Source organism: Aythya fuligula, chromosome 3 (assembly GCF_009819795.1).
Source record: "Aythya fuligula isolate bAytFul2 chromosome 3, bAytFul2.pri, whole genome shotgun sequence".
Classification (NCBI taxonomy): Eukaryota; Metazoa; Chordata; class Aves; order Anseriformes; family Anatidae; genus Aythya; species Aythya fuligula.
In genome coordinates this window covers 69,139,698-69,164,212 of record NC_045561.1, presented here as the reverse complement: position 1 = coordinate 69,164,212, position 24,515 = coordinate 69,139,698, and the positions used below count along the sequence as shown (strand labels likewise).

Here is a 24,515-nt window from a genome sequence, read left to right as displayed (position 1 = left end):
CTTTATCGCTCGCTTTCTCATGCTGTGCAGCAGAAGTTGCTGACAACCACTCTTCATTGCTAGCCCTTCTCAATAGTTTTATCTCCATGTCCTTGAAATTATTCTACAGGACTCATGAAGCGTAGCTGTTCTGTACCCACCAGATCAAATAATAACCAGACACTGGTATAGAAGCAGGCTTCAGAGAGAATTTGGAGCATACTCTGTAGACTTTCCAAGCCTTCAAGTCACTGATCTGGAGACCTGTGTCCTTCCCTACTCCTCTTCCAAGTCCCCCTCTTCCTTTATGTGCTCCTTAGTATCCCACACTTCCATCTGTTTGAAGAAAAAGTCAAATGTCTGGTGTACACTCCCCTCCAATAGGCTACCTTTTAATTTGCTACATATTAAATACAGAACTAGAAGAATTCCTGAGGCATTCATGTTTATCTGCAGTGAAAAAGCTCCTACTCAGTTCCTGTTTACAATACGCTTGATTTGTGTATGTACAACAGGGTGAATTCTGGTTTATGCTAAAAGCAAAGGGTGAACTTCAGTTAAGTGGCTAGGAGTATTTCCTCACACAAAAATAGTGTTTAGTGTGTGCTGTTGAATAGTTGGACAAATATGTTTATAATTCTACTTTTGAATTCTAGACATTGTGGAAATAGTCACGTCAGGCATTGGTGTGGTCATAGAAAATAAAAGGGTAGGCTCACTTTTTTCTGTGTTGACAGGTGTCAGTGAAACATCACTTAGAAGAAATTATTCTATAAAAGAATTTTTTGAAATCAGCAGGTGGGTAACCAGGACTATTTCTTGTCAGGTGAGCAGTTCTGGAGGTGATTAAGCCAATAATCAAGTCACATCGTCAGTCTCTTGAGAAGCTGTTGTTCAAGAAATGCACACTTCCATGTCCATGATCTGTGTGCTTGCTGTAGTACTATTTTTCTTGTGTGCACGTGGTGGATGTAGTTATGCGCAGTTATAAGCAACTAAAAATCCCTTCTGCAGATAAGTAAATAGAAACAGAAGCACCGCTCAGAGGAGGAAATTCCTATCTTACTTTGGAGAAAAGAGGATGGACAGTGGGTTCCTGCTGTACTGTTCATTGATCTTTAAGACAAACTGAGGAAACTTCTCTGGCTCAACTGCAGTGTTCTGCTGCTCTGGTAAAACACTTATGGTGATGACACAGGCCACAACTGCAAAACCACACTTCGTTAGTGTCTTGGGTTTGGCTTGGTTGGACTTCTTGGCTTGTTTTACACTTTGTGGGATATAAGCTCTATTTTGGTCTAGGAAAGTCTTTTGCTTCTCTGAGTTAGTCATCTACAATATCATACCTTCCTAAAACAGCTGTGTAGACAGGAAGGTGTAGCTTGTTTCACACATGAGGTGTGGACAAGGGATGGAAAAAAAAAAAAAGGGATTGTGTAGCAGACAGTTGACCTGTGGTATTATGAACAGATGGGTGTTTGGGCTGAGACTAGAATTGAAACTCTCAAAACTAAAAATAAATGGATTTGTAATTATAAGTGAACAGGCTTTTATTTACTGTTTTTTTTTTTTTAGTAGTTGTGCAATTGCACTTTGAATTTTGCTTTAGTAAATCCTAAAGTAATACTAAAAGTAAATGCTAAGGAGCAAGCCACCAGAAATCTGCTTAGTTTTATTTTCATAGAATCATTAAGGTTGGAAAAGGTCTCCAAGATCATCTGGTCCAACCGTCCTCCTACCACCAGTGTCACCCACTAAACCAGATCCCTAAGCACCACCTCCAACCTTTCCTTAAACACCTACAAGGAACAGTGACTCCGCCACCTCCCTGGATAACCTGTTTCAATGCTGAGAAGAAATGTCTCCTGATTTCCAACCTGAAACTCTCCCCTGGGGCAACTTGAGGCCATTCCCTCTTGTCCTAGTTTTGTAATGTTTGATACAATGTATGTGCCCTCTTGTATTCAGAACTGCACTGAGAAGATACATATGGAGGTAACTATTAAACTGTAAATATTTACAGGTTAATGACAAAGACTGGTAATGTTTTAAATACAATTTATATCCTAAGAATTCTCCTTGGAAAGTATACTGTGAGCACCTTTGGCAATTTTCTTCTTAGGCAGAAATCATCATCTTGCTGAGAGAATAGCATGCGGAAAGCTGATGCTTTGTAACAAAGCATGGTTAAAAAAAAGTCACTTGTTGTTCAGGTAAAAATTAAATATGAAGTTTTTAAAAATAACAATTTACCAGCTCAAGTGATAACCAAATGCTTCAGCCTTAAATAGAATGTCTCTGCTCCTACTGCCACGCTTTAGAAATTGTCCTTTCAAAGTTACGTTATTTTCTGGGGCATGTGTAAGCATACACCTTACATTGACCCTTATTCTGTTCTTCTACTAGTAAATTCGGTGCTGGGTCAAGGCTGATGATAGTTTGTCAGACATGGATTTCAACAGGTAAAGTCTTTTCTGTGGAGGTTCAGGAAGGTGTATGGACAGCTGTTGTTAGTCCTATACCATGGGTGGCATCTGTTTAACTCAGCATGTTTGATACTGAGTTGATACTTCAAATATATAGTGACTTTTAAATATGAGTGCAACCACGTGATCAAATATCTGAGAACATATACCAAATTGCACAAGATCTCTTTCAAAAACCCGTAATTCCTACCTCATTTTTTAGATAGCAATGATATTCCCTTTTTTAGACTGGAACTCTTTTGTGCATTATCAGTGGAAGTTGGGAAGAATGTGTGAAACTGCTGTAAAAGCAAGATTACTAGTAATTCAGTTGAGTGCAACAGTTGATTTGCAAGCATGTTCTTGTGCAATGAACACTTCAAGGAAAAGTTTCTCTCCTTGAATACCAGTGATGAAAGCAAATGTGGTGAAAGGGTGGCCGTAGGTAAAAGTGAGTCACAATGTGTTCCCATTATGCCCTTGCGGCAATTCTGCTGTTTTGGTCGCGTTATTGATCTAGGAAACAACGATCCATGCCAATTTCTGTCCACTAAATACAACTGTAAAGTTCTTTTGTCTGTCTAGTACAGTGGATAGTTTTATACATCTTTTTAATAAGACAGGTTTGCTCTGAGAATGTCACAGCACTTAAGAGTAGGTAGTGTGGTATGTGTTGTCTGGTTTTTCGTGTCTGTGCTTGTTGAAATCCATGTGCTTCCATTTAGAGAAAACGGATTCAGATATATGTAATTCTTGGGTAGATTTGATAAAGTTCTTTCCTCATTTGGTGGAGGTGGGGAACAGAGTGGTACAAGGTGGAGGCTGCAGCCTGTTCTGAGCAGAGCAATGTTTTCACTTACCACTGGGATGTGCTGTGCTGCTGTGCTGGATGCTAAAGCTGCCTATGCCAGTACCATCCTCAAAGGGAAATCAGACGTAAAAAATCAGCTTTTCCTTAGCAATGTATTTACCTCTTTCCTTCTTCTGTCTCAGGAGATAATTTCCTGACTTTGTCCTCACTGATGCATGGAGTCTAACTTGAGTAAAGGTCCAGAAGTCATCGCTGTTAGCCATCTGTACCTTTCCCTTTTCAGTGCTGTGGTGGTCATTTTTTTGTCATACTTGAGCAGTGACTTGCATGTAAGCAGCCCTCATGTTCTTAAACCAGTGCATTTCAGCACCTTGCCAAGTGTTCTTGGAGCATTACTAATTCTGCACTTGTATTTAAAGCTTATCACTTTCTGTATGCTTTGTTGGACATGAACAAATACCTCTCAAGTGGAGAGTGGCCATAATTAATGCACTTTCTCCCTTACCTTGTAGCCTGACAAGTCTCCGAAAACAAAGCTTGGCATGCAGTGCAGCTCTTGGCCATGTAATGCTGTGGCAGCAAGGTGAATGAGAGAGGGAGTCTGTCATTCTCCTTGCTTCATGGAGTCACTTTTCACTGTGTGAAATGTCTGTAAAATGCCACTGAAAGAATTTTATGTTCTATTCTTTTCGCTTTTTTACCTGAAGAACTGATAAATGGGTAAACATTGACCACAGTTGGTACATGTGTGTCGGGTGCTCTGTGGAGCAGGTGGCGTTTCTGAAGAGTTGTGAAATGCAGATTGTAGAACATGGTTTGTAGCCCACCTGCTCCTGTAGATCATACCCTGCTGTGAAATGCAGCTCAGGCACTACCGTGCACTGATCTGCTTGCTGCATGACAGAATCAGGACAGGTAAAAACAATGACCTCACTCAAAGGAACAGGGGAAGAAACCCTTGTAGGCAAGAGATGGGGTCTGGGATTTCAGCCTGGAGTCCTTGCTACATTGCAATGACAGAGGATGGCTTCTGTGTGGTGCTGCAAAATGCCAGCATCACAAAGCCCGGCTGTGATTTAGAGCTCGTGTGCTGTCCTTTCCACTCCATCTTAACAGAAAAGCCTGTGTGTCTGCTTCTTAACAGCTGTGGTTCACGCCCTGTCACCTTGAGATGCTTAGGTATTAACTTTATGTTAATGTACTGTGCTGTAAGAAGGGATGGTGAAACGCCAGCATAGCACCAGTTTTTCCATCTTCCTCATGGGAGTGGTAGCCTCTAACAAGCAGCTGTAGTGGTAGTGGTTTTGGCCACTGTAGTTACATGTTTGCATCTTTGAGGTAGTGTTTTAAGGAAACCAGACCCCTTGAAGTTACTTCCTTGGACGTTACATATTCTTGTCTTTTGTAACTAAGATGGGGTGGGAAAAAATGCCTCATCTGTACTCATGAAGGACAGTACTTCGGCCCTTCCAAGAAATACGGGCTGGGACTAATGCTAAGTGTTTTGTTAATAGGGCGACCAGATGGTGCACATGACATTTTATATAATTTTCCAGCTCTTCATGGTTCCAGGAATGATAGTCATAGATACGGGCAAAAGGATTCGTTACCAATTTTCTAATTGATCTGCTCTACAGTATTGGAGTATTGTATATTTGTGATGAAGTAAGAAATGAATTTTCCTAGGTGTTTTCTGTAACTTAGCTTTATCCATACCATTTAGATAAATACAGGGAGAGTTGTTTTTTTAATAAATAAATAAATAAAAGAAAATGAGCTTTGGTGGTTTTGTTTGTTTGTTGTTTTGTTTTTTTTTTTTAAAGGGGAGTGGCAGGAATCTAGCTTGTCTTTGTCCTGACCACTGCTTACCCTAATGTGTGATGGAGAGGTTATTCAAGATATAAAATCAATCTAGTTAGAACATTGCAGCATTTAATAATACAGCCAAGTATGTGAGGCTGTTCAGGTGTGACTCTACACACCCTATATGGGGGAAAGATGTTGGCGATGCATTGCATCAAAAACAGTGTTTCTTGTGGGAAGTGTAAATTTGTGCTTGAACTCATGTATTCTGGGGGGATTCTTTTCTTACAGGCATTTGTGGAGGCTCAGAACAAGCTTACAGTACCCTTTCTTGAGCAATGTCCCGTCAGAGGACTATTCAAAGAACGAATGACTGAACTCTATGATTATCCTAAGTACAGTTGCCACTTCAAGAAAGGAAAGAGGTAAGTGAGGAATGTCTTTGTAGATGATGAAGAATATGGAGCAAGTCAAAAGCAACTACAAGATAAACTGGAAATCGTGCTTGCCTTTATTCCTTTATTGCTGGGTCCTAGGAAAAGTATGTGTCAAGCCAGTATTAATATGTTGCATGATGCAGAGCATAAAATGCTTGATTGTCTCTAATTCCCAGTCATATTACTGTCCTGTGGTTTTGTCATCTTTTTATAAGAGAAATAGTGAGTTTATCAAAACTACATTGTAGAAGAACAAGTAAAAGTAAAACTCTGAGGAATTCCTTTCCAGGCCTGTCAGGGAGAGGCACTTAATCCTAGAAAAAGCACAAGTCTGTCAGGTGTACATTGTTCTAAATATTTTCTAAAATATGTTGGTCCTACTTTGAGCAGCTGGTCAGACTTTTATTTAGTCACAGCCAGTGAAAAGCACTAGGAATTCCTTTTTTCAAAATGGCTGCTAAAATCTTAAATTGAATATGTACCAATTTTCTGCTGAAGAATAGTCACTAAAGGACAGTGTCTGAAGAGATGTTCTGTAGGATCTGCAAAAAGGAGGACTGGTCTCCTGTCTCAGTCGTATTGTTTGACCTTTGCTTCTCAGCTTATTGCTTAGCATAGCAGAGATAAAATTGGCTAGAAAATGCATGGTCAAATGGAAGATGACATACTTTTGTTGCTTTGAATATTTCTGTTTTCTTGCTCACTGAATGTACGTTTAGTATTTGAACATTTTCAATGTGCAGATTGTTAGCCAGGCCTTTGCAAGTGTAGTTCCCCCTTTGGGGTTTACGAGCTTCCTGTGTCCAAGTACTAGACATCCTTAGGGAATGGGTAAACTTATATTCAGGCTTGAACATTACCCCATAGCTTTCCCTGCTCCCCCGGGTAAAGCTGCTACTTGGTCTAAGTTGCAGGTTTGTTTAGAGTTCTTGAAGGAAACTAGTACCTATGAATTACATAAAATACAGTTATTAATTTTTCTTCTCTAGTGTCTTCTACTGTGAACAGTATCTCTCACTGAAGAGAATTATGTAACTCCATTCCTACAACTGTTTCAAAATGCACGCCCTGTTATGGATCTTGGGAAATACAGATGAAACAATTTCAGTTCTGTTTCATTTGAACATTTGTCTACCGCCCAGTGCAGCTTGAAAGCAGCTACGTGAATGACAAAGCATAGATCATAGGAGATGGGAACCTTTGCCAACACTTGTAATAGAAACGCTAAGGCTGCCAGAGCTTTTTAGCAGACAGTTACTTGGAATTTGTAGAATGTTTTGCTTTGTTTGAAATGCACTGTGGTAAATGCAGTTTTTATTGCTCAAAGATATTATAGGTGCATCCTACAGTCTCCTTTGTATAATCTCTATATCTTGTTGAGTTGAGATTCCTCTGATCTTCACGGAAATTGGTGTCTGGGCTTCCTCTGTGCCAAGGAGAGAGCAAGGCACCTACTAAGGATGACTGACTCCCTGATGGCCAAAGGAAAGACGTGGTTCTTGCTCTACTACAAAGCTTGTTATTCTATATATTTTTATCTGCCTTTTATTTCTTGACAATCTCACACAAATTTGTCTTGCTAGCCTAATTGAAAATCTGAGTTCTTCATACTGATTTTACCCTCTTCTGTTCTTTTAGGTATTTTCACTTTTACAATACTGGACTACAGAATCAGCGAGTTCTATATGTACAAGACTCCTTGGATGCTGATGCCAAAGTTTTTCTTGATCCAAATAAGCTTTCTGATGATGGCACTGTGGCTTTACGAGGTTGGTGAAACAGCAGTTCCTGCTGAACAAAACCAGGTTTTGTCTTTCCAGCACAAGTTGGAAATGGTTTGCGGCTCTTCATGTGTAGAAGTATGGCTACAGTGGTGTGTTTGCATGAAAGCAGGCACAGTAGCCATATGTGGATTTGTATAGCCTTTCAGAAGAACACTTCTAAATCTACATTTTATTCACAAAATACTGCAAAAATGAACAGGTGGTTTTTTTTGCTCACAACTCTGGAATGTATTTCAGTGAAATATAAACTGATCTTGATGCTGTCCATAGCTAAGAAAGAAAAGTTGATGCATTCATATCAACTAATTCTCTTAACATTTTAAAGCCAGCAGGTTGATGCAAGATGCTTTGAAGGAGCACAGCGTTAACTTCTTTGGGAACAAAATAACCTGTGTTCAGTAGGGTATTAACTCCTGTTATCTGTCCATTTTCCCACTTGCCATTGGTTTTTCTAAGTTCAAGAGCTTTGCTTCTACAAAGTCTTTGAAGTCTGTACAAGATCAATTAATAAAAACTATGCAAGAAACTTTTTCTAGTTGTAACTTTCAGATGTTGATAGGCCTGCAATAATTCGGTCTCTTCACTTGAGTTGATTCGCAAAAGTGAATTCAATCCTTGTTAACTATGATGGAAACTTTTCTGATTTTTTTCAGAATAATTTATTCTTCACAGTTCAGATGGAACTACGTATATCTTAGATCTTAGCTGAGAATACCAGCAATGAACCCATTAGCTCACTGGTGGGGAATTTTTCCAGTTACTTCAGTTTTCGTGGTTTTTGCAGGGTTTAGTTTTAAGTGATTCCAATATTGAAATGGTAGCTGCCTTATATCAGGTTTTACTGTTTGCATTTCAATTCATGTTGACTTGTTTGGTGCTCTTATTGTCTTAGAATCTCATGTTATGGTCTATACCTATGTGCGTTTTCAGTCTCCATCCCTTACCCCAGCCTTAGGGAAGCAGAAGAGATATTACTCAAATTGTCTATTAGATGTTGGACATAAGTGATGTTACTGAACCGATTTCATGAGTGTGCATGCTTAAATATGGGTCTATGAATTATATGAGAAGTCCACAGAGACAGGAAAAGTGCTGCACATCCCAAATAATAATGTAGCTGCTTCTACTGTCTTTTAGAAAGTAAATCTCCTCTTGTTGTTGAGTAAACACAGTTCTTTTACCTGCTTTCACAGTTTCACTTCCCTTTTGTTGGGATTTGACTATCATGTAGCAAGTAGTAAAAAGCTGTGTGGCAAAATAAACACTGTATTGAAAATACTGATTTGTTTTACTGGTTCTTACCACATCTTATTTGGTTCCAATTTCCTAGGTTATGCGTTCAGTGAAGACGGCGAATACTTCGCATATGGCCTGAGTTCCAGTGGTTCTGACTGGGTTACTATCAAGTTCATGAAGGTGGAAGGTCCTGAGGAGCTTCCAGATACGCTGGAGAGAGTTAAATTCAGTTGCATGGCATGGACCCATGATGGAAAAGGAATGTTCTATAACTGCTATCCAAAACAAGATGGGAAAAGTGATGGTAAGTATGACTGCACTGATTATACGCTATGAGGAAACACAATGACCTTTTCAGTAAACTGGTGGAACAAATAATTAGATATACTACTTTATACAATTAAATATCAGATTGTCCTGTGTGACCAAAACCTATATTTAATTAGTGTCCCTTCCTTTCATAGGGACACTCTGCCTGGCCCTGTCTCTCTTCTGAAAGTTTACTGGTCCTTTTCTTTTTCTCTGCAGTGTTTTTTCTTTGCTTTCATACAGGGTGTTGTTGGCTGCCCCTTACGCATTTTTATGGTCATAGGTGAACTGACTTGGGAAGTTGACTTGGTGAAGAGCAAACTGGGACATAAGGTGTTTATTACTCAGTCAGGCTAATTCATATGCGTTTCACTGCCCAGTTTAAGCTAGCAAAACTCTAGGAGTAGCACAAGAAAGGAATTTAGCAGCTGTTACTGTAAGGCAGTACTACTGAAAAGTTTCTTCTGGAGCTATGCTCTTTATTAAACCCTAGAGAGACCACCTAAATTTTGTTTATATTTATATTTGCAGCCTATAACTTTGCCAAACTTGCAAGTTAGGTACATACTATGTGTTTTCTTTACTTTTAGGCATGTTTGTAGTTCAGAAGCTGAAGCGTTGCATTGGAAAATGCTGCAAGAACAATATTAAAAGGAAGAGACAAATAGCATTTCCTGCAGCTCTTCAGAATGCTTTTTATTTTCAGCAGATGGAAGTAAGAAAGTTTCTAGGATTAGTAGTAGTTCTCCCCTTGATTGTCCAAGATGAGATGGGAGCAAACACATCGTTGAATGATGTGGCAGAGGCTGTTGTTTTTCTTTGCATGTTTAGTATTTCTAGAAAGTGAAGCTTGAAATGATGAATCCTGACATTTGAAGAAAGTATCTGAAGTAAACGAAAAGGGTAACTGAACAGGTCTGCCATGTGGTTTGATGTCTTATTTTATTGTGTATAACGTTGCTTGTTTGCAGGAGAGTGGTTTGTAGACTTGAATTGCTCCTAGTTCTTTTTCCTGAATGGTTCTCTTTTTTTTTTTTTAAAAACATAGAGGGTTATTGAAGGTCCTGAGGGTTTTATGTGGGTGTTGTTGGATTTCTTTGACAACTAATTAGTTTAAATATCTATATTTCACTAGGCACTGAGACCTCCACTAATCTGCACCAAAAGCTGCATTATCATGTATTGGGAACTAACCAGTCAGAAGATATCCTATGTGCTGAATTTCCCGATGAGCCAAAATGGATGGGTGGAGCTGAGGTATGGTAAACACTGTGAAGCTTATCATCAAGTCTGGCTTTTCAGGTTCTAACGGCTGGTAGCAGCTGTAGAGTGGAAAACAGTTTGTTAAAGAAATCTTTTTATTAGCGTTGCAGAGCTGAGCATTGAACTAAGAATTACTGAAAGTAAGACTGGTCTGCTTTAAACCAGTCCTCAAGTCTTTAACGACACTGTCATGTACTCTTTTTTTAATTCTTTGAGGACATTCAGTCTGATGTAAATTCCAGGATACACAAGGATCATTTGATGGACAATCTGTCACTGTTCTGTTTGCTCAGTGTCAGTGTCAAGCCCCAGCCTTCATTTCTTGCATAGAAAGTGCAGTCCAATAAGCATCATGTCTGGATATTCCCTGCCGCATATTTATTTTGCTTTTGTTTTCATGGTGTCTTTCCTGCAAGCAAATGTCTGTTCTACTTATTTGAAGAATAGAGGCATATAGGTTAAAATTTCTGTTAATACTGTGTGCACAGTTGGAGAGTTTTATTTTTCCCCTTCAACAAACTTTATCAACACAAATATGGTGTGGACAGTGTTAGCAGAGATGGAAAGAGTGACTGCTGGAAATGACTTCTTAAGTTTTATTTTGTTGTGCGAAGTATACATTGTTCGAAGTCCCAGTTAACCATAGTTGTAGGTAACCACGCTCTTTTATTCCTTACTTGAATGCTTCAAAAGACCATAAGTTTTGTCATTGGTGTGTTTTATTGTTCGTATTAGAATTACATGCTCACTTAAACACCGTTGAAGTGCTGTTGGAACATAGAGATTGTTCTATTAATTGGGGAACTTACATTTTACCAGTGGATAACATCCTGTTGCAATTCTTTGTACTTTTCTGGCTACCATGCTAAATCTGTAGGTTTTGCTTCTACGAAAGGTCTTGTTTAGTCTAACGCTTTTAACTGAATATGGAAGGCACTTACCCTGACTGGGATATTCAGTTCCAGGAACTGCTTTTCCCTAAGAGTACCTCCTTTTAAAGATTTGATCATCAATTTATCCTCACCATTCAATATATCAACACATGAAAATGTTGGGGATTCTTTTCAGTGGGCTGCCAGCAAGCAAAGCGTCTCTCAAAGAATTTGAGCTCTGAGATTCAAAACGAGACAGTGAACGTGCGTGTGACAGGTTTTTCACCAAGTGACCACACTGAACTTTGTCTATACAAATCAAATTTAGTCATGGAACCTACAGATAAACAGAACCTTTTTATATAATGTTATCTGTTCATGAAGCATACCTTTGCCATCTGACCTGAAAATCAGTATAAACTTGCAAATAGGGCTTTGAAACTTTTTTTACCATTCAAAAGTTAGTTCTGTTGAGTTAAACTAGCAATAGCATGGAATTTAGAAATCATTATCCTTATTTTTCCCTAGTTCCATAAATAAATGGGTTTCTTTCTGTTGGTGACAGATGTCTTGTAGTGATGTATCCACTGATTCACACAAGTGATACATCAAGTGATTATTATTGTTTTGCAGTGTCTGTGAGCGAAACTACACATGTTGTTGTGATGCAAATTCCTTTTCCTTGGGGGAGTGGTATTGCAGTCTTGATTCATTAGCATATCCTGCTTTGTAGGTGTACTGGGTCTGGAAGAGAACTTGTAGCACAGTTCTTACAGGGGGTAGCAAAAAGTTTTCCAGGCCAGGGTATAGAGAAGTAGCCATCCTGCATCTTCTGGCTCTTCTGTTGTGAGCAAAAACCTTGGGGCGAACTTCAACATAAAAAGTGTCTTTTTCTCTGATGCCAAATGCTTGGGTAATATTTGTGATAAATGAAAATATACCCCACACACTTTTGAGCATTTAATATAAGGGATAGGAAGAGTGTACTGGTAGTAGTAGTTCTTGCTATAGAACACGAGAGTAATAGAATCTATTGCAGGTGCTAGTTCTGAAATCACTGGGATTGAAACGTCCCCCTGAATATTGGGATAAAGGGAAAAGTAGTGAATAGAGAACACACATCGCTATTGTGCATTCTTGTTTAATAAATGAATGTGGCTGCTTAAAACTTCTCCTAATCCGTAGGAGGCGTAATCTTCTGGAGATACTGATATTTAAGAAGAAATGCTATTTTAAGGTGTGGCAAAGCAGAGATCTGCCTCAGTAAATAACCATGAGGTTATCTGAGTGATGTTACTGTATAAAACAGCTGATTTTCTAGGGTTGTGCTGTGAGCTCTAGCTGTTGAATGTGGCTCTGTTTTCGTGATATTAATGAAAGATGGTTTTTAATGGTCAGGAGGAAACAAATATTCTGCAATTAGAGGATACCAGTATGACTGCAAAATGTGGTTTCATCTTTGTGGAATAGGTCAAAAATCTCCTTTTCAGACCATCCAAACAAGTTTTCTGGTCAGTTTTTTTAAAGCGTGTCCTTGAGAAAGTGGAAGACCACAAAATAATAGGGAAAAATTAAAGTAGCCTTAGTAAAAATCAAACGATACAGCTTATTGGCACTACCCTACATATAAATATTCTTACCCGGTACTAATATGCTGCCAGAGATTTTAGAATACAGCTTTGCACAGCTCAGCATTTTATGAAAGTCTGCTTACTTGCATTCCTGTCAGATTAAAATAAAAACATTTGTTTATTAGAGGGCCTTGCTGGCCAAATAGGCAGAGACAGTTGGATTCTCTTCTGTTGTACACAAGCTCCAGGGAAGATGGTTGGATTATGGCATGGGTGGTTTAAGTATCAACTCACTCAACCTTTCTTTATATCAGGGATGGAACTTGAAGTTTTGTACTTAAGTTTTGAGCAGAAATTGCAGGTGTTGAAACCATAGGGTAGATGGAGAATAATACCTTACTTGCCCGCGAAAAGTACCTGACAAGGAGATCTTTCAGAGACTGCAAAAGCTCTAATGTTGCCATCATACTTGAAAAAAATAAGTAATCTTGGGTACATTGTAGGGAGTTGGAGCGGTTTTAGCTTTAGTGGAGAGAAGAAGCTAGGTGACTGATTAGGACAGAAGAGGGTTGAGTAAAACTTTGTCAGCTTATTGTATTTACAAGGCAACAGGTAAGAAAATACCTTCAGCTTTTTAACTTGTTACTCATTCAACACCAGCACTAAGCATGCTTAGTCTGGTGCTGAAACCGGTGTTGAGATAGAAAGACAGATACATTTCCATCTCCTCACCTGAATGGATTGCTTTCGAGAAAAACCTCTGTATTGCTAGTCATACTCGGTATCTAGGTCAGTTTTGAAGAAGATGCTACCAAATCTTTTCGTTAGTTGAGAAAACACTTAACTTTTCTGGTACAGATTCTAGGATGGTAGAGGAGTTGGGAAGAAGCAGAGAGAGAGCTCGAGTAACATCCCAGTAGATGGCAGTCTGGTATGATTTTTAAAACCTTTGCAATGTCATCGGTACTCTCTGAAAGTAGAGGAGCTTCCCAGGCTTCTATCTCCGCGGCGTGTTCTTGTTTCTTCTCCAGACTCATGTATCATAGCTGTCTTTCACAGCCAGACTGTTATTCTCAAAGTTAAACAGTAAATTATATAAGAGCATTTCACAGTTGGTGGTGTTAAAAGTCACTGCTGTAGAGGCAGGAATGTAAACAGGAGGGAAAGGAGAGGGCTGGGGAACCCTCCTGTCCTAATTCTGCCAGAAGTAAACAAGTACGGTTTGTTGTCTGACACACACTGTGTGCAATCCATAACCTGACGAAAATATATATATATTTTTTTGAGGTTCAGAGCTGTCAGTTTACATCAGTGGTTCCCAGCCAGGGAGGTGAACTTGCAAATGAAATTCAGAGTGCAGAGGAACAACCTCTGCCAGGTGTGTGCTGGCGAGGGCACGTTTTCACTGCAAGAATGTGAAAGTGCAGCATCCACAGGGGAAGAATGAACAGAAATAAACAGGGAAGGCTCAAAACATTGTCAGTTTGCTCAAGTGAAACAGCCAGGCAAACTTTCTGGCTGCAAACAGGGACGGTAATCTCTTACAGCGCCAAGTTCCTGATGCTATGGCGCTTTCATTGCACTCAAAAGCAAGTTAATGACCACAGAAAAAAAGAGTTTCAGTGTTAGTCTGTTACCTCAGAAGGCTACTAATCTTACTCTGTGCTAGATTTAAGGAGAATGCCTGTAAATACCCATGTGCCCTTTGGAACAAGGCTGTCTCGTGTAGGAAATTGAAGGAATAGGGAAATTGAGTTAATGCCCAAAGCAGTTTTTCTAGGCTAGGGAATGGATGGTGGGAGAGCACACTGATATGTTTACATATAATAAGGCTATGTGCTGCCTAGAGTATATCCAGCCTCCTCCTGGATGTAAAAAGTGGGATTGTGTGAGACCTGATCCTGTAATCAACCATTGCTGTGATCACCTGCTATCATTTCTTCTGAAATGTAGTTGATTAAACCAGTGTGATACAAATAGAAAACAAAACAAGCAGTTGTAGTAACTGCTGCGGTGCCATGTTTTGGATTTAGGATGAGAGTAATGCTGATAACGTGGGGATGTTCCAGCTGGTGCAGAGCAGTGCTTGCACAGAGCCAAGGCCTCTCCTGCTCCTGGTGCTGCCCGGCCAGCGAGGAGGCTGGGGGTGCCCCAGGAGCTGGGAGGGGACACGGCCAGGACGGCTGGCCCAGGCTGCCCAAAGGGATGTCCCACACCATGTGGCACTGTGCTCAGCGACAGCAGCTGGGGGTGTCAGCCACTGATCGGGGATGGGCTGGGCATCGATCAGCAGGTGGTGAGCAATTCCATCGTGCATCATTTGTCTTCTATATTCTTTTATTATTATTTATTATTATTATTTTCCCTTCTTTCTCTGAGATTATCTGTCTCTATCTCAACCTGTGATTGATTTATTTTATTCTTTACCCCATCCCAATTTTCCACCTTGATAATAAAAAGGGCAAAAGTGGTAAAAACTAATTGATTAGCTTAAAATGGCCTTGATATAATAATATGCATTTGGAGGGATTGTATTTGTGAACTAAAAATAGAAGGCTCTTTCCTATCCTAAATCTTGCAGTGGTGACTACCCAGATAGTACTCAAAGAACTAGCATTAATATTCACTGGGGTTGCTGTCAAGCCACTTTACTTGGAAGCAAAGCACTTTAATGTCTCTCCTATTGACTTTTTAGTTGAGCAGCAATGCATAAAGCCAGGAAGTCTGAAAACCTTACAGCCTTCTGCTTGTTCTTGTTTGTTTGTTTAATTATGTATGACTTGCTGGTCTGAAATGTGTTGCCGTTAGACAAAATAGAATCACAGAATATCCAAATTGGAAGGGACCCACAAAGATCATCGAGTCCAGCTCCTGGGTCCCCAAATGACCACCCCCAAAAAAAATAATATCTGACCATGTGCCCAAGCATTGTCCAAACACTTCTTGAACTCCTCCAGCAGGCTCGGTTCTGTGACCACTGCCATGGGGATCCTGTCCCAGTGCCTGACCACCCTCTGGGTGCAGAACTGTTTCCTGATATCCACCCTGAATAGTTAACTTCGCTTTTGCTGTGGATCCTCGTAGACTGTTACTGCTATTTTAAATGCAGAAGATACGACTCTTTGAGTTCCTTACATGACTTGTATTAACTACATTTTGTAAAAGAAATAAAAATGTAAGTAGTTGGAAAACTTTTTACATGTATGCACTACTTAGGCTTTAAATAAAGAAACTTACATCCGTTAACTTATCCAGGCCACAGGTAAACTGCTTCCTCTCAATATTTTTCTAAGCAGTGCTTACTATAAATGGAAATGGAGAGAACAGGTAACACTGAAACAACGTTGCTAGTAAAGATAAAAAAACATCCCCCTATAAAATAAAATGTAGAGGAGGTTTGATCTAGAGGGTGTGGTCGCTGAGAGTTTAAATAGAGCATTACTTGTGAGCAACTCTATCGTAGTGATACACCGTATAGACACAAAGAAGTAAAGGTAGTTAGAAAAATATGCCAGAAATAGCAGATCTAATCCATTCCATACTGTCATTTGACTGAACAGCAACAGCAAAACTGCAAGCTATACACCAGCAGCTGCTCTTTGAAATAATCCTTCCTTTAGCAGTGCTGAGTTAGGGCTTCTTGCTGTGTTATGCCAGTAAAGTCATTGTTAAGCTGAGCACTTTCTTCTAAGCATTGAGCAGGCTCACTAGCTCAGCTCCAGTTGGAAGGCTACAAGAACTACTTCTGGCCTACTTTGCCAGTGTCACCTTAAGATGTTTACTTGCTTTATAACCTCCTTACCTTTTATCAGGTGTTGCCTGAAATGGTAGAAAGTATATTACTGAAATATGGGGTTTTACAGTGAAAAGTATATTACAGAAATATGAACTGAATGTTGTGAATCTCTCCTCATAGAAATTCTTGAGATATGTTTCTCTTTCAGCTTGGATGTGGGAAAACAGAAGAACTTACTTCTGCTTCAGGCTGTCAGTTCTGACATTACAGCTGTTGCCCTTATGCTGAGCCATGAGTGCATGCTAAGGTTTGAGTGAAATGCTGGTATGGGATTTCAGTTCGTAAGTTTGTGGGCCAGGAGCAAGGATTGCAGTTGACCTCACGAAGATGTATTTGTGCAAGGATAACCAAACGATAGTTGGGAAATCCTGTTTCCTTCTGTCACTTTGAAAGCAAGACTCTTGTCTGTTTATGGTATAAAGAAGTCAGGGGCATTCAGGCCGTGATTACACATTCATCAGTACTACCATCTGAGCTGCCTTCAAAGCAATCTCTGCCCCTATTACTCATGTTTCCAGTTGCTCGGTGTGCTGTTAGCTCAGCCATTTGAGCAGCTGCACAGTGAACTGACTGAGATACTACTTGGGCAGAGGGGCTTTCCCTTTTATTCTTTTTTTCCTTTTTTTTCTTCTGGATTTTCCTTTTTTCCTTCCCCCTCAGTTTTTCTTTCCTTGCAAGGGGCAGTGAGGACTGGTTTTGTACATGATAATTTTACAGCTGGATCAGTTCCCCGGTCTGGTTTGCTACCCAAATGGTAAATGCCTGCAATGGTATGACTAGGGGAATGAACTTGTATGGATACAAGCAACAACAGCAGAAAGAGGAGCTAGAGGTGGAGACTGCATAAGCTGGTACTGCTGCCCAGATTTGCTCATCAAGCTGTAACTTTGGAATGCCAGTGTCTAAATTTGTGCTGTAATACTGAACACTTGAGCATGCTGCAGTCAACAGTGCCTTGTCCTGTTTCTGTCACATTCCTTTGGATTACAGAGCTCACTGATGTAAGAACAGCCTCAGTGATAGGGACAGACCTAATTGGCATCCCACCAGCAATATGCTTTGGGAATTCCTGCTTCAAATTAAACATAAACTGCTATCAACTCTTCACTTGTCCATCTGGGAATGTGGAAGGAAAAACTCATTAGATGTGCTCAAATTTGCCGTCGTCAGAGGTTCTGAATTGCCCTCACTACAACAACATCTGAAACTTGCAAATAAGTTTTCTTTCCTGGGTAAAGTGAGCAGTCTTCTGTTAACTGTTAACTCACAGCATCAAAGAACAGATTTGTGTGGGTTCTGGCTGTGACTGAAAGACTTTTGTTCATCATACTGTTGAGCTAAACTGAAATTTATATTTGTGTATGACACTTGCTATTTCTTAGCATGTTTTATGACTTAGTGAGGAAAATAAAGAAAAATGGTGCTTTTGCAAGCATGAACAGTTGTTTAAGCAGCATATTAAGCAGTGACTAGTTTAATTAAAACTGTTTAATTTTTGTGTAAAAACACTAAAGATGCTTCTCTCAAAAGAGGTCACCTGATCTTGGTTTTCATTTCTGGATATAATCCATCTTGGAAGGAGGAGGCAAATCGTCTGAATTTTTCAGACTGCCTCTTGAACCTGTCATAGCTGTTTTTCTTGTCCCAGGAGGAATCCTAGGTGTTCAGTTCTGTTCATCTCGTAAACTTTCAGATGTATGGACATCTTTAGTGGTGTAATTCATTGTTGATAAGAATGCTTGTCAAAAAGATAACTTGGAAACACTCATTTGTTGGGTTTTGTTGTTTTGTTTTGTTTTTTAGTCAGCTTCCTTATTCTGAGATTTGATGCTGTATTTTAAGTTCCTCTGTGTCCTTCAAAACCATGGATGTGTTTGAAGAGCACATAAAATAAAATAAAAAATAAAAAAATAAAGTGCACAGCTAAAGTTAGGAATATTAACCCAAGGAAGTCTAAGGTTATTGCAATCTATGAGTAAAAAAATTTTTGAAGATGCTTAGGGCCAAATGGAAAGCTTCCAGAATTTGGACTCATACTTTGTGACTAAAGATTTGATTTTTCCATTGCACGCTGTTATGTAAGAACATGGACAGGAACCAGCATCCTACATCAGCTGTTAATAACACATCTAAACCTGGTAATTTTGGAACATGCCCAGAACAGCTCCGCAAGGAGAGGGAAACGTTAAATTGATGACTTCCTGTTACTTCCTGCCTTCCATTCATGAACTTGCACTTTCAAAAGCTTTGCAAGGAAGCAGGGTATGTTTGCAAAGCTTGAGTAGGAAGAAGGCTTTGTTGATGAGTTTATGTAGCAGCAGATTCCATTCTGGAAATTTTATCAAGTGTATGTGTTTCTCAAAAGACAAAAACCAGAAGCTTCATCTGAAAATTCATGATGTGTTTGTAGTTTATGATATTAACTTAACAGCAGCATGTAAACTTAATGAAAATGACAAAAATGAAAATTCTGTAAGCGTTGTTTAACTTGCCACGGGAAGTGCATATATGCTTAAAACTAGCATCTTGGATGACTTCTAGGACATTGTGTACTGCTTTGTGACATAAACCATACCTAATTAATTGTCACTTGAAAAATTGAGGGTGAAATTGAATTGTGAAATTGTTGTGAATCACATTGCTGTGAATAAAGTGACTGTCATTCAGATAGTCACTGGGAGACAAAGCTGCTGACCTCCTTGCACTTCCAAAGCAGCAAGGGACTTCTAGCAGGTACATTGGAAACTCATTGTAATGAGGCAAACCAAAAAATCCAAAGCTATCCTCTACCACCTGGTTAAATCACTGTGTTGTGCATGGCACTATGAATAACAGTATTACGTAGGGAAGTGTGCAGCTTTTTCTAGTAAAAATAAGTTGGTGTAGCAAGGATGTTTGTTTCACACACAGACTCCTTTTGTTCAAATACTTTTAATATTTTTTTTTAATTAAATCTGAGAATAAACAGATAAAGCTGTTTGGTTTTGATCTCCTGAAATGTCGGCAGATTATACTGATGTTATTTGTTGATACAAGTGGTGAATGAGGGTTCTTGGTGAGTTCTCATATTCCATATACATCTCTTAATTCAACTAAATGTAGCATCAACTCATTTTTTGGTAGGGTTTTAGGGACTAATTTTTCAAATTAGATCTTTTTTTCCAGAGGATGAATTGGCTTTGATTTTCTGTAATTTCTAGGTATCAGATGATGGTCGATATGTCCTGCTGTCCATTCGGGAAGGGTGTGATCCAGTGAACAGACTGTGGTACTGCGACCTACAGAAAGAATCTCAGGGTATATCAGGTACGTATTTTCTTGCTTTGCAGCTTTTTCTGTATTTTAAGACAGTTTTAAATATTTATGTTTGAACATATATATTGAAATAGGTATTGCTTAATCTCTTTTTTCTAAGAGTATGAGAAGATAAGTTTTAGAACTTGCTTTTCTTTGTTATGTAACGGTAGATGGATAAATCCATTCTTAGTTTTGTAGTATGTTAAAAGGTCACAAGGGAAAATTGAAATAATATAGGCAGTCTTAGACTTTTTTTTAGATTTTTCTACACCAGTAGTATTTTGTTCAATTTTTTTCATGGTTCAAAAATGCTTGTTTCTCTTAAAGAACTGCTCAGCCCTATGAAAACAAAACAAAAACATAAACCCCACAAAAAAAAGATTTCTATGCTTTTTTTTTTGTTTGCATAGTACCAGGACATGAACAAAATACTATAATGTTTTATTACTAAAAACTTTGCTTTGTAGCACTGTTATTCTTACAGTAGAAACATCTACTAAGGATTCAAACACACATTTATGAACTGTCGTTTACTTGCTTGGATAGTTGAGTTCCATTTGGCTTGTGTAGATTTGTTGTATTAGCTTCAGTACTATGGGTAAAAAGTAAGGTGCTGTGGTTGATGGTTGGCATTTTTCTGACGATTGGTGTTTTTTGTACTGTCAGATTATTGCATTGTTGAAATCTCTTCCTTAATATATGCTTTACACAGAAGAAAACAACTTAGTTCTTTTTGATTCTTTGCTGCTTCTATTTTCAAAAACTTCAGGGACAATAAATAATGCAGTACCTCCTTGTTAAATATTGGATCTTAAGAAACTTGTTCTCTTAGCCATAAACAGAATATTCAAGGCGTATGAGAGTGATTAGAACTGATAGCAGCTCTGCAGTAGGGGGTGTATTTTTTTTCTCCCTGTCAGTGCCTTTATTATACTGCAGGGTTGCATGGTTGTCTCTCAATTAGATCAATAGTTGATCAATAAGACTTAATACAATGGTTTGAATTTTGGTGAGTTAAGTGTTAGTGAAGATAATATACTTTTAAATTCTTTTCCAGGGAGATTGTTTTTTTTATTTGTAGGCATGTAACTCTGCCCTTTTAAAATATTTCTTAATTACTTCTAAATTTGTCTCAGGCAACTTAAGTAGTTGTTTAATGTCCACTTGAATGTAGAAAATGTAGCAGACCTAATGTAACTTATCGCAGATGCTTCCCATGGAACATCATTACATGTTACATTTCCATGGAACATCATAACTGAGTAGGTAAAACTGTTTAGTATAGCGAGGGGGTTTTGTAAATGATAAATTGTATTGTCATTCAAGATGACATTTTCCAGCTAGAATGCATAGTGTAGCTCTCCTCCTCTATTCACCCTCTCATTTATAGATACACCGGATAACCTTGAAGACAAAACTAGGGGAATCACGTCTTACTTTAAAAATATCTGTACTTTAAAAAATATTACATTATCCTTCTATTTTTAAGAATAGAATTTATTTATAATGAGAAGAATTCATACTTTTGGTTACATCTAAGATACTACTTATGATTTTCCTTTCTCATTGACAGTTTAATCTGTGCGATGTGGAAAGAAAACCAGGACAGTTAGTGTATTTCCAGTGCCCTAGGTGGTACTTGAAATTGAGGAAAAAAATACAGTTTCTCAGACATTTCTCTTCCTTCCTTGCTCTTTTAATCCAGGTTGTCCAAGGATGCTGTCATTCTCTTTTTTCTTTATGCTTTAAGTTTTTCAAGTATTATACTTCTTTAGACTTATTCAGAGGGTGTTGAACATCAGAGGCAGTGAAGTCTTTTTAGAAGGTAACAAGTTAGTTGTGGGGGTTTTTTTGGTAAGGAAATAAAAGCAGCTGCTAATCAGAAGGTAATGGATGAGATTCGAATTCCTATGAAGCCTGTAACAAAACCCTAGTTATAGAACGACAGATTTCAACAGGTTGTTTTTAAAGCTACTCTGTAGCCAATATTGGTTATAAATACCATTTCAATTATATAATCACAAATTTCTTTTTAAAATGCTTTTTCCCAAGGTCAACGTACCACTGCATAATTTGAAATGCTCGTGTGTAAAGTGATGAGTTAAAGAATTTTCTGTCACTTAGAATTGCACAAAAATATACAGAGCTGATTCTGATCTGTGATTTATTACCTGAAAAACCTATTTTCAAATGTCAAGTTAACTAACTTAGGCACACCTTTCTTGCTTTTGATTGCTAGCAGTGCAATCTTTTCTTTTGACAGGAGGTAATCAAATTTCTTAGTTGTTTAAAGAGTTTTCTTTAAAAAGGTGTTTTCAGAGTCAAGAAATATGACCACTGAAGATTGAATTTCTTTTCCTTCTGATGTACTGAGGGCCTCGTGGAGTTAATTGTAGTTCTGTTACTGTTTCTCTGAGATGATGGTTGCAATGAAAAAGGTCACTTGTTTGGCCCACTTGCTCACAAATGGTTGTGAAGAAGTCACGAAGTTCAGTGTTGCGACCTCAGTACTGAATGTCAAAAATGTCAGGTTGTTGGAAAATTGCCAAGGTGTCTGTGAAATTAGATTAATTGTGGTTCAAGACCAGTAGTTTATTCCCAAGACATGGAAACTTATCTTTTTACTGGGAGATAAAATCCATACTTTGTTTCAAGAAAAATGTGATAGTTTTGTTTTCTAAATAATGCAATTGTTTATTTGTAGGAACATTTTTGGTGATTCGAAAGGAAAGATGATGAGTTCTGAAACCCCAGCATAAATACTGTTATTAACACTTTCTGCTTCTGGAAAGTTAGAAAGAATGTCTTGGATGATGGGAGCTAAGAAAGTGTCTTTCTTGTTAAGAATTAAAATAGCCAAAATCTAGAGGGAGAAGAGAAAGCTCCCATATCTGTAGGGTAGATTCTTAGAGAGAGGGTTGAAAATGGCAGGTTGTATTAAAAGAGTGTGTGTGCATGCATGTTCCTTTTACAGCCTTCTCTTCTTTTATACCTGTGGCAGTCTGTATTAGAATATTCTGTGTAATGTCTTTTTCAGTAGGAAGGATGTGAGGACAAGATAACGTACAACCTAAAAGTTGCATCAGACCTAGGTTTGGTGTGTTCTTATTGAAAAATTGGTAGTTTATTATCTAATATGCATCAGATCTTTTAATTACTGAATGTTTTTCTGGTGATAGTAGTAACACCTGTTAGTCTCCTTTGCTGATGTTATTGAAACCACAAATGGTTAACTTCTTTCCTGCTTATGTTTATATGGTGGGGCATGTTTCACAGCTTTTCAGTTGTCATATTTAATGTCACATTTTAGCATTCATCTGTTACTCTACCAGTGGCTATCTTGATTTCTAGACAGTTAATGTCTAAGGGTAACAGGAGTAGTATTGTTTTTGTTGTTTTAACTTGGGTTGTCTTACACCTCAGTCATCAAGATTAAAACTTGCTTCAGTGGTACTGAACAAATACTCCAGAGATTTCACAGCATCAGGATCTGCTGTAGCCTTGAATAAGTCAGTAGAAGTATGATAAATTGAAAAAGGTAATTTCTTGAAAACAATCCAGTCTTACCCCCAAAAGAACCAAGTTGCTCTATTCAGTGGAGGCTGCACAAAGAAATTTCTCTTAGCAATAACACGTCATCAACACCATTCCCTGAATGAAATTAGATTTTTTTTTCCTTCTCTTGAGCCTGGATGGTTATTAGTTGTGTAGTATGTATAGTGATAGAACTTATTAGTATTCTTTATTTCATACTTTATCCAGTAGTGTCATTCATTAACACAGTGAAAAAAGCAGTAATTAGTGTCTTCCAAAGGTATATTCAAATGATCTACTTTTCCAGACTATAGTCTTCTGAAAGCTTGTATTTATAATTTAACTTTCTCCAGTGACAAAGTCTTTTCACTTTTGTTTTATAGGGGATGAAAATAAAGGCTGAAAAACCTCACCTTAGGGAGAAGTGAGAGAACATAAAATATATTTGGCCTCTTCAAAAAAATCATGCTGCATTTTCATAGTGCACCTCTTAATCAGTAGCAGTCTCCAAAACTGACAAAAATCCAGTTTCCAAGGCAGCTGGGCTCTAATTATCCTAATAACACTTCTAAATGCAATTAACTGATTATCTAGATAAAATTTTACAATGAAGCAGTATAATTAATTATTACTGTCCTCACAGGTTCAAGAATGAACTGAAGGCAGCTAAAAGGCAGTTCCCATCTATCAGTGTATAATCAGTACCTTTTTTTATTGTATTTCCTGAAAAGGAGAAGACAAGTCTGAGATATTTTGGCACCCCTTCATGATGGTCCCTGTCAACATACCCTCTACTGCCCTTTTTGCTGAAACAGAGACCTTGAGCAGAATTTACAACCAATAGGGGAAGCAGTGATGCATCCATAGGTTTTGTGTTCTTCTCAGTACTACCCTCATGTTGGAAGTCCTGAGCCCTTCAGGTCTTCTGGCTGATTGAAGCATGTGTTGAGGCTTCCCACTGCTCTATCTTTGGGATGGGATGGGGTGGGTGTGTAACTTGAGTTATGCTTATGCTCCTACACTAAACTAACTTGTGCCATTACACTGAAGCCAAGAGGCACAGGCCAGCCTTCCCCATGTGCCAGAGCTCCCTTCACTCCCAGGCATTGTGACTGTGTCCAAGTTGTCTACAGAGAATGTTTTTGGCAAACACTGTCCCCCATACTGTGACTACATATTGTCTGCTAATTGGCACAGACCAAAAATGTGACAAGGGGTCATGCTAACAGTTAAACAGCACAGAAGTCATGGAGCAGTGCCTCAAGCCCATGCCCCAGCTCTCTCGCATACTCATGTGTATACCTGGTTGATTTGACACAGCAGCCTGTTTTGTGTTGATTTCTTCTGCAGCTGGAGTT

The 24,515-nt window shown here is 38.6% G+C and overlaps 1 protein-coding gene across 1 annotated transcript in view; it reads left to right on the top strand.

The window, feature by feature from the left end:
- The window catches only part of PREP (prolyl endopeptidase), a 99,726-nt gene that overhangs the window by 2,591 nt on the left and 72,620 nt on the right, over positions 1-24,515 (top strand). Inside the window, exons 3-7 of the mRNA XM_032184251.1 lie at positions 5,350-5,483; positions 7,134-7,264; positions 8,610-8,819; positions 9,960-10,081; positions 19,527-19,632. Of these exons, the coding sequence (XP_032040142.1) occupies positions 5,350-5,483; positions 7,134-7,264; positions 8,610-8,819; positions 9,960-10,081; positions 19,527-19,632 (703 nt within the window). The remainder of the gene's footprint in view (positions 1-5,349; positions 5,484-7,133; positions 7,265-8,609; positions 8,820-9,959; positions 10,082-19,526; positions 19,633-24,515) is intronic.